General features: G+C 41.1%; 1 protein-coding gene across 5 annotated transcripts in view; it reads right to left on the bottom strand.

Moving 5' to 3' along the window:
- Nucleotides 1-15255, bottom strand: part of LOC132387641 (synaptotagmin-16-like) — a 170992-nt gene that overhangs the window by 50904 nt on the left and 104833 nt on the right. For 2 of the 5 annotated variants that reach the window (XM_059960031.1, XM_059960041.1), the window contains exons 2-3: nucleotides 13107-13286; nucleotides 1245-1928 (exon numbers count right to left, since the gene is read on the bottom strand). In XM_059960031.1, coding sequence (XP_059816014.1) covers nucleotides 1245-1827 — 583 coding nt within the window. In that variant the 5' untranslated portion in view covers nucleotides 1828-1928; nucleotides 13107-13286. Of the gene's footprint in view, nucleotides 1-1244; nucleotides 1929-5129; nucleotides 5257-13106; nucleotides 13287-15255 lie in introns of those variants that run through there. The other 3 variants (XM_059960037.1, XM_059960050.1, XM_059960036.1) reach the window with 2 other exon arrangements.

Raw genomic sequence — 15255 nt, 5'->3', positions numbered from 1 at the left:
GGTGGGGGCTTATTCCACGCTGTATCTCAAAGAACAAATAAAACTCCAGGCTCAGCAACGGTATCTCATTAGTGCTAGCAAAAAGCTTGGTTTAACGGTGGCAGCTCCACGCATGAATTGTAAGGCTTGAGTTCCATTTCATTTGGAGCTTTAATGGAGCTTTATAGTTTCAGAATTAGGTTGATTTCTGGTGTACTTCCAATTGGAAAGAGGGACCATTAGTTTAGTGACAGTATCCCCACCCCTGAAGCAGGAAGACCTGGTTACTCTGATGGGTAGAAACTGGAGCTGTGACTTGGAATAATGTGTGGTATCTCTGGTGAGTGTATGCTGCCAGCTCTTCCCTCTTAAGAGCAAGTGGGACTCTTCAGCCTGAGCTGCTGGTGGAAGAAGATATCGTAAATTTAAGAACAACAAATAATTCAACATTGAGTCGCTGTATCTAGTTTTTTTCTTCTATTTTATATATCGCATTGAACTGCTGCTGCTAAGTGAACAAACTTCTCGTCACATGCCAGTGACAATAAACCTGATTCTGAAAAAATACTCCTTATCATTAAGTGACTTAAGAAACTGATGTATATGAGACTTGGGACAGGCCTTGCTGAGTCAGAGCTCAACCAACAGGTGGACCGAGATATAATTATTAAACAAAGGAAATTTTAAAGGCTAACCATATCCAAATAAAATACCTTCTTGAAAAACTACTTTATTGTGGTAATCACTTGGATTTCATTTTGCTCTGGGTCTTATTGGGATGGCTTTTTATCCTTAAGCTAGTACAGGAAACAGCAAGGAACTATTGAGGCAAACTCTGATGGAAGCTGATAACGGAACCGAGGATGTGAACTAACTGATTCCCAACTGTTAAGGAGCCCTGTTACAATAATTGGAGGTGTTTTTCTTCATTACATTTCAGAAATCTTGTCAGGAAAATAAGTAAAGCAATTTTAGAGATTCTGGATTCTCTACAATTTATAATGATAACAGAATTTCAGAACCTTGATGATTCCACCATCTCCCACCAACCAATAAGCTTTAAACACCAACAGCATTAGCATCATAGGAAAGAGAGCAACAATACCCACCATGACTGATTAACAATTCCTTACAGTACATTTTAAATAACTAAATTAAAATTTGAAATAAAGGAGTCCTATAGAGGAAATTAGCTTGTGGAAGACGTACAGGTAGAATCGCATGTCACTTATCCAATTATTTCATGCCTTTCCTTTTCTTCTTACCTGCTTCACATTCTGGATCAATTCCCAGCTCCTCACAACCTTGTTTACATTTAACATTGACATAGATGTGATTGCTTTCAATCCTTGTTTCCTCTGGAATGGCAGCCAGGCAGTCTGGAGGTTCATAGCCATTACCATCTTCTTCACTACAAGCATTGTCATTTCCAACAGGTGAATCTATTCCATTCCATAAACATGAGGAGTCTTGATCCAAATCCTCAGGCAGCCTGTGAATTGTCTTGCCATCAGTAAAATGCATTTCTGCCTCAGCGCTCTGATACTCCAAAGGTTCCAACTCATCAGTGGCTGCTGCTCGTAAATCACCAGCTGTATACTTTCTGTCAACACCATCAGCGGTTAAATCTGAATCTGTTACATGAACAGTCTGAGGCTCTTGCTCCGCTTTTCCTGCGGAGCCTGGCACATCTGAGTTCCACGTTTGATTAGGCGCACCTTGTCGAAGATTTAGAAGTGCATTGGATATGGAGTTCCCAGCTTGCTGGAATGACTCAGTCATCTGAGACATCCAAGCAGAAAAGGATGGTAAGGCAGGATTCTTCTTGGAAATTTCTTCAGAATCCATGGTTAATGGAATGCACGCTCCTTGATCTCCAGGGAAATTCACGCTCCTTGATCACCAGCAGTCCCAACGTGTGAGTGTGTCAACAGCTACTTTCTTGTGTGCTACAGAATGAGGATCACAATCAATTAAAATCTCCACACTGTTACTCTCGAGAAGCAACCACCAGTTCTGCAAAGTAGGAAAAACCACTGCCATGGAAGATCAGGCCAAAGGAGAGAAGTAAAACAATCCAGACCACATCAGTCCAGGGAAAAAAAAAAGATACTCATCAAAATAAGCCACCTTAGCACTTGTCAGTGTAAAAGGTATTAATCTAGAGATACGGTTCAAAAAAACTGTCCTAAGAAGAAAGTAAGTGGATTATGTGTTTTACACATTGATTTCAATAAATGTCATTATAAAGAATTTTAAAAAGGCTTCAGAACTTAGAACAACTAACGATTGAAGAATGGTGAGGTTCACATGCCATGGAGGATTTATGTACTAGACAAGGGGTTCCCAACCTGGGTCCATGGACCCCTTGGTTAACGGTAGGGGTCTGTGGTATAAAAAAAGGTTGGGAACACCTGACTTAGACTGTTATATTACAAGAATTTCTAACCTAACAGAACAGACGAATTCCACAGCCTTGCTCTTGAAGACTTGTTTTCTCAACAGTCAAACCTCAGCTGTTTAACTTTCACTGCTGATAACCTCATCCTACAGTCACTAATTTTTTATACCATCAGACAGCAGATCTTTCATCAGGCCTTTTTCAATGTCTCCAGAGAGAACATGAAGACACCCATGAAACCAAGCATAATTATTGAGGTCTGTGAATACCACCATTTTCCCTGTCAGTGGAGTGCACCCAGCTCTCCTGTTAACAGAGCCAACAGTCAATGGTGGAGGCCAGCAAGGGAAGAACCACTGTCTCAGATCTCTGTGTCCCAGCTGTAAATTAAAATTGCTGCAGTCCATCTTATGTGAGCTTCTCCATCTTTCCTCGACAATATACCACCTCATAATCATTTATATTGAAGTTCATTCGCTAGTAGCACACCTATTCTGAAGAGTTATTATAATCCCTATTTAATTTGGTGCTGTAACCCTGGCTACAAACTACAGCCGTCAACACGTATATCCATAAATCCTGAAATTATGTTTCCAGTTCTAGAATCCAAATCCTATTTAAATAGTGAACAACAGTGGACGTGGGGCTGATGATTGTGTAGTGAAGAACTGTATATGGCAAAAACTAAGCCGATGATATAATAAACTCAGCAACCTCCTAGAATAGACGAGGAGTCTCCAAGAGTCAAGACTTGCCCTTCAGGATCCTGTTGCAAACAAGCCAAGACAAGATCCTAAGAAGAAAAGGTTAATATTTTTTTCATTTTATTTGTATGTGTTTCTTTATTTATTTTACGCTAAAAATACTGGAGGTTTTGGGGAATGCCAATCAAAAGTCATTCCACTGGATGATGAGAAGTTGCTTTCTGATTGGTCTGGGGATTGGGATTGGTATGGAGGGATGTCTTGGATGACCAATGCTCTAGGTCTGAAGGTGGAACAATGGCGGAGTTCATATGATGAAACTGACAACCATGTAATTTCGTCTAGAGATGCTCCTCTCTATTGACAGGTTGAAAGTATGCCTTAGCTTTGCTAAGAACACACATTATTTATTTTGTATTTCTATTTAGAGATACTGTGCGGAACAGGCCCTTCCAGTCCAACGAGTCACATCACCCAACAAACCACCTGATTAACCCTAGCCTAATCACATGACAATTTACAATGATCATTTAACCTACTAACCAGTATGTCTCTGAACTGTGGAAGGAGACAGAGGTATCAGGAAGAAACCTATCCGGCCAGTGGGAGAACGTACAAAGCCCAGTGCTGGAATTGAGCCCCAAGCTGGAATAGTGTCACTTTAACCACTACACTGCCATGGTGCCTGTGGAATGCTCTCAGTGTCTTACAACTCTCTAAATTTATGCAGTTTCCTAAAATCATTGCATCTGTTCAAGCATCTAATAGAAATTCAGTTGTTTCAGCACAGGAAAAGACACTTTCTTGTTGAATCCAGGCAATCATAATAAGCTTTCCTTCACATTGGAAGTAAGCAATCAGTAGAGAGAGAACTATTTTTGATTTTGTGGAAACACTTTGGCTGCTTGGCAACAGGACTATTAATGGGGAGAGTCCGGCATCTTGGCTCTACGACCTATGTTAGGCTTAAATATTTCCTCATACAAGAAAATAACAAGTGGTCCAGTGATTTGGCATCTAATAAAGTCAAAGGGAAATCTTCAGAATATCCATTATTGTATTTATGGGTATACAGAACATAAATACAACAGAATAAAGGACCCTGATGACAGGACCAAAGGAAAGGAAATGGAAGAGGCTCCTGTGAGGCCCAGACACTGTGTGGATCTGATGGGTAGAATGGACAATCTCTGTGATGTACACTCCCTTCGTTCTTCGAAGAGTGTGAGTTCCATAGAGATGCTCGCACATTTACTGGAAACACTGACGTACGAGTTAACTTCCTGCATATTCTTAGAAGTTACTGAATCGCATCTGGTGGGGGCTTACTAGCAAAGTGTACTTCAGTGTGATGTGACATATGTTTGTACACCATCAGTGACCCACATTCAAATCTACCACTGTCTGTAAGAAGATTTAATGTTCTCCCTGTGATTATGTGGGTGCTCCAGCACCCTCCCTCATTCCAAAGATAAATGGGTTAGTAGGCTAATTGGTCACATGGGTGTAACTGGGTGACTGGGAAGGCCTGTTTCTGCATTGTATCTCTAAATGAGTAAATAATTTTTAAAAATTATCTTGGTAGTATTTGATTCTATTTTCTGAGAATATCACCTGCTGATGTCTTACGTTTTCATATTTATATTTTTCTATATGTTACTGGAAGCAATGAAGTCCTGAAATATAGCATAGTTATTAACAGGATAATTAGGGCTAAAATAACTGATACTTTTTGCTTACATTAATGACTTAAAGCTAAACGAATTTTAAATCTAAGAGAAATATTTTCCTAAAATTTAATTGCACAAAATGGACGTACACTTTCAACACAGACGCAACCCATCGTGGCTTTTCCAATAATTCTATACAGTTCCACTACTACTAAGAAAGCCAATTATGAGCACAAGTAGCAGCAATGAAAAGAAATGGCTCATATTTTCTCTCTCCATCCAGCCCAGTACACTAAGAGTTATAGCCACAAAAATATAAATCAAAATGTGTCTAATCATTCTTGGCTAATGAGCAGAAAAATTAAAAGTATTTACAATGATGCTGTAATGCGCCAGGACTTTGCTCTTTGCTTCAGATTTTCTGCCCACAAAGATCCAATGATCTTCATGGTACGGACTTCCCCTCTGATGGAGAATATTGTCAGATGAGAATGAGGTCCCTGGCAAGTAGCAAGAGTGATCTATTTAAGTTGGCTGAACACTTAAAACACTGAAGAATTCTCACACACAGCAAGCCCAGGAACATGATGCACATTATCTGGCTAACATTTTACACAGCATGCAAAGATAATATCAGAACACAATTTTAAGACAGACTGAAATATCATTTTTAAGCAAGAAAATAACTATTATTTTAAAATCTATTATATTCTGAAACATATATCTGAGGGAATTACAATCTACAAACATAAAATTAATTTGTTTAGAACAAGATGATTTGCCAAGCAGTAATTATACCTTAACACGACTTTAAAAGCTGTTGCGTCATGCAGAATAATTGGACAGAATCTAAAATTTTCAAAACTTAAAAAATGTTTGTGATCAGAGAGTCTAACTAAGCACTTGCTCACTCCAGAAGTTGTCAATTTCATAGTGCGATAACACTGAACAATGCCTGCTTTACCATCATTCCCATCCGCAGCTCCTGGGTGCATATCAACTGGTACAAAACTAATGAGAAAAATGTAGGGACCAACCAATGGAGAGACAGGATAACTGTGGCTTGTATCCTGTTACTAATGCAAAAACTATGGGACTATCTTTAAATTCAGACCAAATCACAGAATCCCTATAATACATGAGATTATACCGCCAGTCAAGTCTTTGCCAGGACTTTGGTCAGTCCCATTCCTCTGCTCTTTCACTGAAGCCTTGCAAGTTATATTTCCTAGGAGAAAAAGGAGCCCAACTCACTGTGGAAGCCCTAATTTAGCTTCAATCGCCATCATAGTTATTAGAGAGTTATGCATCGGGACCATATTCTGTGCAAACAAACCGTTTTCCCTTACAGGCCAGTGGTATCATTGTTGCTGACTTTAAATCCATACCTTTTGCTCCTTGAACCTTGCACAACTGGGAACAGCGTCGCTTTCCAACAGGAAATCCCACAGTAAATGGGAGAGCCAGTATTTCTGTTCTTGGACACTTTTCCACAAGAACAGAAATACTGGCACTCCCATTCACTGCAGGATTTCCTGGTAATGAAAGCTACACTGGCCGTCTCATACGACATTTGTCTTGGATATCAATTTTTCCAGTGGAATGGTGGGGCAGAATATGGCTGAGAATGTACTTTATACCATGTAGGTGTGGGGCAAACAAATTCCTGAAGTGATGTCAGACCCAGTCTGGGACACACCCATAGTCAGCCAGAGCCTGGGGCCCAGCTACAGTCAACCCAGGACCCACTTCATGTCGGCCTGGACCTCAGGGTGCTGCTGATGCTATCCAGGCACTCAGGAGCAGAACCAGTTTCTCCACTCTGATCTTGTTGAGGACACCCTCACCCACAAACCATTGTGGTCATAGTAGTAAGTCTTTTCTGCATCATCTCTATTTCTTTACATCCATCCTAAGGTATGGAGACCAGAACTGGGGGCATTTTGGTTACAAACTAATCAATGTTTAATAAGACACAGCTGTACAGGTTGATAGGGTAGTTAAGAAGGCCTATGGGATGCTCGGCTTCATTAACAGGGGGATTGAGTTCAAGAGTAGAGAGGTCATATTACAACTCTACAAATCTCTGGTGAGACTGCACCTAGAGTATTGTGTTCGATTCTGGTCACCTCATTATAGCAAGGATGTGGAAGCTATGGAGAAGGTGCAGAGGAGATTTACCAGGATGTTGTCTGGTTTGGAGAACAAGTCATATGAAGCAAGGTTAGCAGAGCTGGGACTTTTTCTTTGGAGTGTAGAAGAATGAGAGGGGACTTGATAGAGGTCTACAAGATTATGAGAGGCATAGATAGAGTGGATAGTCAGTACCTGTTTCCCAGGGCACCAATAGCAAACTCCAGAGGGCGTATGTACCAAATTAAGGGAGGGAAGTTCAGGGGAGACATCAGGGGTAAGTTTTTTACACAGAGGGTTGTAAGTGCCAGGAAAGACTTGCCAGCGATGGTGGTGGAGGCTAAAACATTAGGGGTATTTAATAGCCTCTTGGACAGGCACATGGATGAAAGAAAAATGGAGGGTTATGGGGTAGTGTGGGTTTAGTACTGTTTTTAAGGATTATATGGGTCGGCACAACATGCAGGGCCGAAGGGCCTGTACTGTGCTGTAGTGTTGTATGGTTCTAAGAGGCAAAAGGTAGACATACACCTAATTTTACTAAAAGAATATCAGTTTCATTTTATATGACTGCCATGTAATTCTACTGCCCAGTAGGATTACAGGTCCTCACTGGATTACGAACGCCTTACATTTGGATACCCATATATACGAAAGAACATCAGGCTGCAGGCATCTTTGGCTGGCTGGGAATGGAGCATTTCCATGGGCCGCCTTTCCACACCGCCTCAGCTCTCACCCCACCCCATCCCTGACTGAGCTGGGGCCTGGGTCAAATCAAACAGAGCTAGGAGCAGTGAGCAGATTCACTTGCTCACTCACTTCGTCTGCAAGGTTGCTCTTCTCGTGGCCTGAACGCTTTGCCGTTAGTTCTCTATTCCTGCTCCAGCCAAACCCTAGATTTCTGTGCTGCACTCTGAGTGAGAGTGGGACTTAAAAAAATAGAAATTGATCACTTAAAATGAGATGTCAACGATGAAATTTCATTGCATTTCAACTGAGACAGGAAATGTCATCTTCCCTGGTTTATGTACTACTTGTGATCATGTACAGTATTCAGGAGTGTCTTTAGTTGATTGGTTGTATAACTTTAATCATCACAGCAGTGCAAATACTTTGGTGGTCCTAGAGTAGTATATTTTTGCTGTTGTGTGGTTTTCAGAAAGCACTGTGTTTTATTTGGCAGGGCCCACTGGTCTCCATTGGGCCTGTTGGAGGGCCAGCAGGAAAGAGACCTGTGTTTTACTTGCTTGTGACAGAAGGTTTCAGGATCTGCAAAACTCCTTGCTGTAATATCTTTGGAAACAAGTTTCCTTTACACCGTCTCTACAGGTAGCGACTGGTGCTGCCGTCATGGAGCGTTCAGCCAGAGCCTCCATTCTGTCAGTGGAAGATGAGCAATAATTGAAACTGGCCCAGCTGTAAAGTTCAAACAGTTCGTGAGTGTGCTTTGGGTTCTCGCTCCACGAGTCTCAGCTACAAAACAAGAAATGCGTCTGAATTTATGACCCGTATATTGGGGTACATTGAGGTGGCCCATTATATAAAAGCCATTGGAGCTTTGGAAAACAATGGAAAGGATTCCCAAGTGTGACAAACCATAGTTTGGGTAATTCTCCAATATTTAAGAAACTTAAATGGATTAAAAAGAATCAGAGGGTTATGGGGGAGGGAAGGGTAAGATTTATCTTGGAGTAGGTTAAAAAGCTGTCTCATCATCGGGTGCTGTGCAATACTGTTCTATGTTTTATATTCTTTCTCTTAGCCCCATATCCCTTCCCCACCCCCTCCCTGTATTCCTTTATGCCCTGTCCAATCAAGAATCTATCGTCCTCTGCCTTAAACATACATAATGACTTGGCCTCCACGGCCGCCTGTGGCAATGAATTCCACAGATTCACCACTCTCTGGCTAAAGAAATTCCTTCTCATCTCCGTTCTAAAGGGACACCCCTCTATTCTATAGGATATTTCTCATAGAGTCAAGAGAAGGTTAAGGGAAGATGCCTCCACAAGTAAGAAATGTGCCCACTGATCTGATAGCAATTATAACTTGAAAGAAAGGATTATTTAGAAAATGTTTTAAAAGAAATGCATTTGGAGTTGTGAGTACTTCACTACATGGCTACTTGAAAAAGGAAAACAGAAAGGAGAAAGGGAATTGTCAGTTTCAGCCAACGTGCCAAAACTGAGCTCACACACAACAGGACAAATAGGTGCATTGATTTCCATCATTCTTCTAAGGTGTGACATTTACACAAGAAAGTAAGCAGATTTATTGGGTCCTGGAGAGCTTCCAGCAAGATAAAGATGAGTCACCATCTGCAGGAAGGGAGGGCCTGAAAAAGAGGGAGAAAATGGGATGGGTGGCGCTGCAAAAACAGACACACACAACTGTAGATCCGGGCGGGGTTTGTTATGTAAAATGGCGTAACTGGGCTACTGCCCTTTTGTTGTTTGGTTTGACAATGATATTCCTGCTTATTTCATCTCCTATCCTCCAGATCTCGAGGCTGTGACAGCTTTTGAAAATAAACTTTTGAACTTGGCAGCATTTGGGGTAGTAAATTTGTACAATTACTCTGACCTGGCATCACCGCATAGCAGCACAGAATTATTAAAGTGCAATTTGACTGCAGCACTAAAATAGCTTTAATAATTCTGCTCCCGGTGCGATTGTGTGCTGATGCTGCAGCCATAAACCAGGCCAAATGCTCAATGCTCATCGCAGGGCAGACCACTTGAAAGTGACACAAAAGTCATGCATTAGTGATTAAAAACTTGACAAAAAAATTGATCCACAGTTAGGACCTGTTGATTCGTGTCAAGATTGGATATAGGTCCAAATCAATGAGTCGTATTTAAAGCAAAAAAAAAGAATTGCAGCAGTTGAAAGTGAAAGCCTGCATTGAATCTAAAGAGAAGATCGATCAATGACAGACAACTAATCAAAATAAATTTTAAAGGCTGTGTAACAAAGTGGAGATCAGACATGCAACTGGTATTCCAGTACAGAGGCTCATTCTAGTTCACGATCATCTACTCCAGACCTACTCTACTGCCTATGTAACCCTTGCCGTCAATATCAATGCAAAATGAACCTACACTCCTAATCCGTCTATCGATCCAGACAGAGAGAATGAGCCATTTATAATAAGCATCTTAATTAAAATAATGAATTGATCCTGTAATCTCCTGGTAAAGGTTTCACGGCTAATGTTGTAGGGTAGTAATGGTCTTTCTGTAGATTGAAGCAGTGTTTGGGTTATTGTTAGAGATAAAGGAATGCGAGCCATCCAATTGGGAGAGGAGACCGGGGCACCGGGGTTCTTTTTGAGCCTGACACCAGTGTGAGCCTTAGTCTTTGTTCGGCGGGAAATGAAGAGGGAAGACTCTGCAGAGAACCAGTCATAGGATTCGAACTGTGATTCGATGGTGCAAGGTGCGGGAAGTTTACTGAGGATCGGTGAATGTGACTTCCGGAAGAGTTGAGCTCCAGCTTGTGCACATTTGACTGTTTAATTATAATGGGCCCATTTTCTTTTTTTTCTCCTTTCTTTTCTTTACTAACCCTTTTAGTTGAGTTAATATTCATAAATAAGCTTGCTTTAATTATATGCAGTGTGCGGTCTATTATATCTTGGCAACGAGTTGCAACAGAGCAGCAAATCACACAGCATTCACACGGACCAGGACTCGGGTGGGAGAGACGTCCCAGTCTCATGGACTTGGCAGGCCAGTGTGTGTACTCCCTGAATGTACGTGGCCGGAGAAAGGCGGGTCTTTCGGCGCAGAGTTGGGCAACTGCCAATGAGGACTAATGCGCCATTTCCTGAGATGCCCAAGAAGAAGGGGGGGGGGGTTCAGACTCTTTTTCCAGCCCTTACTGGGAATAATTTTCAGCCAGGAACAGGGGAGGATATTATGACTCAACATTACTTTTTATAAGAGCTTTTCATCTGAAACCATTTCTAAAAATCAAGGCATTAATTTCCATTTTACAAATAATTAGCACCCTGTTCTGGTTAGATTATTGACAACACTGTCACTAGCAATGGCTGCGTAAAAAGAGACTGACAGATGGTACAGCAGCTCGCTCTGATCTCTTTGTAGCACAATGGACTTTGATTTGTTTTTGTCCAGTTGTGTTCTTAATTGGAAAAATTGTGTTAATTTATAGTTAATTGACACTTTCCTAGTGAATGCTGCTTACCTAATGCTATCTGCCTTTGATGCTGCCTTTTTGGGAGGCCAGAGTCAATGTGGATCGGAAATAACATCTCCGCCTTGTTGACGATCAACACCGCCACAGCTCAAGGATGCCGAGCTTAGCCCACTGCTCTGATCTCCCTACATCCAGGACCGTGTGGTTAGGCACAGCTCAAACACAGTCTTTAAGTTTGCCGATGACACAGCTACTGTTGCCAGAATCTCAAATGGTGACGACGAGGCCCACAGGAGTGGAATACTCTAGTTCGGCTGATTGAGTGGTGTTCAACTATAACTTTGCACACAACATCAGCAGGACGAAGGGAATGGTTGTGGACTTCAGCAAGAGGAAGTCAAGTGAACAATACACCAGTCCTTACTGAGGGGTCAGCAGTGGAAAGTGTGAGCAGTTTCAAGTTCCTGGGTGCAACATATTGATATAACTATGAAGAAGGGAAGTCACAACTATATTTCACTAGGAGCTTGAAGAGATTTGGGATGTCACCAAAGACACTTGCAGATTTCTACAGATGTACTATGGGGAGGATTCTAACTGGTACAGAGGGGCCACTGCACAGGATCGGAAACCACTGTGGGGGATTGCAAGCTCGGCCAGCTCCAGCATGGGCACCAGGCGCCCCAGCAATGAGGACATCTCCAAAAGGCAATGCCTCAAAAAGGTGACATCCACCATTAAGGAACCCCAACATCTAGAACATGCTCTTTATGTATCACTGCCATCAGAGGGGAGATAGAGGAACCTGAAGATATGCTCAACATTTTAGGAACAGCTTCGTCCTCTCTGCCATCAAATTTCTGAATGGACAATGAACCAACCCATGAATACTACCTGACTAGATTTGCTCTCTTTTTGCACTACATATTTAATCTAGTTACATTTCTTATTGTAATTTACAATGTATTTATGCATTGCACTGAACTGCTGCTCCAAAATAACAGATCTCATGACACAGGTCATGATATTAAGCCTGTGATATTGTGAAGTATGCCACTAAACCTGACTCTGATTAAGAAAGATTTTCATTGCACCTGTGCGGAGGGTACACATGACAACCAACTAGACTTTGACGTTTACTTTGAGCTACAAGACTGCATGTTTAGGATGTGGGAGGAAATTGTCACAGATTGAATGGACTGGATTGAATGAGATCAGCACTGGACTCAGGTGACTGGTGCCATGAGTCAGTGGCACCACTAAGGCAGAATTACACCTCCCTGGTAGGAAATTAATTTGGGGTGCCCGTAAATCTGCTATTTTAATGGATGGCACTCCCTGCAGCTGAAATGATCTGAGTCACTCACTGATATTAATGCTCTTCACTCACGCTGTCACATCTAGCCAAATCCCCAGAGTACACCTGAATGGAAACACAGTTAGGTAACTTTTCTCCTGAATTAAAATGAAGCACCAGTATGACGCTCACTGATCAAATGCAGAGAGTCAGAGTCATTTAGCGTGGAAACAGACCAAGATGCCTGTCTATGCTAATCCCATTTTCCTTCATTTAGCCCATAACCCACGATTGTTTTGCTATTCACATCTGTCCAATGTTTTTAAACTCTGATTGTATTGTATTGAACTGTGCTGTTGCTGCAAATCATTATTTTCCGTGGCAATTATACCAAAAGACACGGGAGCAGAATTAGGCCATTTGGCCCATCAAATCTGCTCTGCCATTTCATTATGGCTGATCCATTGTTCCTCTCAACCCCAATCTCCTGCCTTCTCCCTGTATCCCTTCATGCCCTGTCCCTTCATATACACTGGACATGTATACCTATGACAACAATGAACTTGAAGTTCAACTTGCAACTGCCACCTCCTCTAGCAGTTTGCTTGGTATACCTACCACACTCTCTGTGGAGGAATTTGCCCATCAGATCTCCTACAGTTATTTGCCCTTTCACCTTACACCTCCTGTATGTCCTCCAGATAAGACAAAGCCCGCAGATATTCAGCACTCTGTGAAAAGATAAATGCAGCACTCACCGAGGCCCTTGTGGATTCCAGCTTTATCCCGTGCCCGCTTCTTTTCTCGCTTCAGTTCAAGGCATGGGAGGCCACCAATTTTCCCAAAGCACAATTTCTTGTTGATGAAGAGGAATAGAACTACCAACAAGATAACAAAGACTCCAACTGCAGACAAAAACCCAATGGCCTCTGGAGTGACTACAGAGAGAACAAGAGTAAAATGAATCAATTGGGGATGAATATATCTCACCACGTTACTGCATATGCTGCTTTTCCTCATCTACAGCCTTATTCTTTCCTCATTCTCTAAATTATCTTCACCTAGCCTAGCCCACTGGAGTCTGACAGCTGACAATTTGGATGTACATTACCCAGAGTTGTTCAATTTTCTAGGTGGGTTTTCCTCTGACTGGCAACTCGCTCTAACAACAAAAGCAAAGTATCAGGAATTAGGAGCAATAACTCATGTGTTGACATTTTTTCTTGCCCAGACCCTGAAACTGCATGTAGCAAACATAACAATTCTAAATACCTTAATATTTTGGATTTTAAAATCAAAATCAGACTAAATATTCTTCATGGAATTTTTAACTTATTTATGCTTAGTCCAGCATGGGAAAAGAAATCAGTCATTTATATAAAGTAAAATTGGTTTGGCACAAGCAAAATCCGGGAACCTTTTGCAGAATTTTGACCAACAATATCGATAATTTCTTTTCCTCCACAGGCGTTCCTCTAGCAAATTGCTTGTTGCTCGGATTCCAGCATCTGCAGTCTTGTGCGTTACCAGGGAAACGTTCCTGAATTGGGAGTTAATGAAATTTCCTTTTCCAGATCTCAAAGACATTTTCTCTTTCATTCTGACCATTGCAGAGAAAGAAATTTTGGGTGGAAAATAGTGATTTGGGTTTGTAGCTGCTTCCTGTTCTTTCCCCAGTGATCAACCAAAAAAAAACCCAGAAATCCATAAATCTTTCAAATAAACTGTAGGGATCAATAATAAATGAATAAATTGAATTTTGTTTATACCGTATTTGGAACACTGTGTAAAGTTATGGTATCCATGTTCTGACAATAATCTGGAGCTATTGGCAAAGGTATAAAAGAGATTTACAAGCACCATAACTAAAATGATTAAATACATTTATCAGAACCCAGCGGGAGAGACAAAGTCCAGTTTATCGTCATATGCACAAGTACACTTGTGCACAGATGTAATGAAAAACATCACAGCAACATCACAGGCACAGAGCATCAGATAAACAGCATTCACCAAAAAAACATAAATTACACACAATTTGTACAGGAAAGATCACAATTAAAACATTTTAAAAAACACAAGGTCCATTGTAGAGCAAAGTGATCAAAGGGTTGCTAAAATGTAGTGATTAGTGGGGTGCTTCTTGGGAGGAATTTAACGTTGTGAATTAGGCTTGACGAAGGAAGATGAGGAGATGGAGAAACTCAAAGGAGTCAAAAGTAGGTGATAGTCACAAATGGATTCTCTTAAGAATTTCATGAAAAAACTTACTACCTAATAGGGGAAAGAATCTGTGACTCATTGCCATGTAGAATCGTCAAGTTGGAAGGCACAGGTTGATTGAAAGGGTTTGTAATAAAACTGGAGATGCTGGAAATCCAAACCATAAATATGACGAAAAATTCAATGTGCATGCAAAGAGAAAATGTGTTAATGTTTCAGGTCAAGAACCCTTCAACTAGTCTGGAAAAGTGAAAAAACAAGTACATTTTAACAGCTTTAATTTATTTCTCTGTTCTACTGTGAATGCCTGCAAGAAAATGAATCTCAAAGTAGCATATGGTGAAATATTCATTCTTCGATAGAAAAATTTATTTGAACTTTGAACTTTTTAAGTTGCAGAGAGTGGAAGGGTTGGGGGCAGGGAGAGAAAAGAAGGGATAGCTGTGATAGGGTGCAGACCAAAGCTGACAGGGTAAATAGTACTTTAAACTCCAGGAGTTAACCAGGAAAAAGACACAAGTTAATATATCATGAAGTGTCCAGCAACATCTGTGGAAAGAAAGTTAAACCCCAATGACGTAGTTTCTTTTCAGTGAAACACTCCATGGGGATCGCAAAAGCTACATCTCACCCTTTGAAGCAAGTACTTTAATGAATATAGATGCTACAAGTTAAGCGATGTCT

Source organism: Hypanus sabinus, chromosome 2 (assembly GCF_030144855.1).
Source record: "Hypanus sabinus isolate sHypSab1 chromosome 2, sHypSab1.hap1, whole genome shotgun sequence".
In the NCBI taxonomy this organism is placed as follows: domain Eukaryota; kingdom Metazoa; phylum Chordata; class Chondrichthyes; order Myliobatiformes; family Dasyatidae; genus Hypanus; species Hypanus sabinus.
This window is presented reverse-complemented; position numbering and strand designations above follow the sequence as displayed.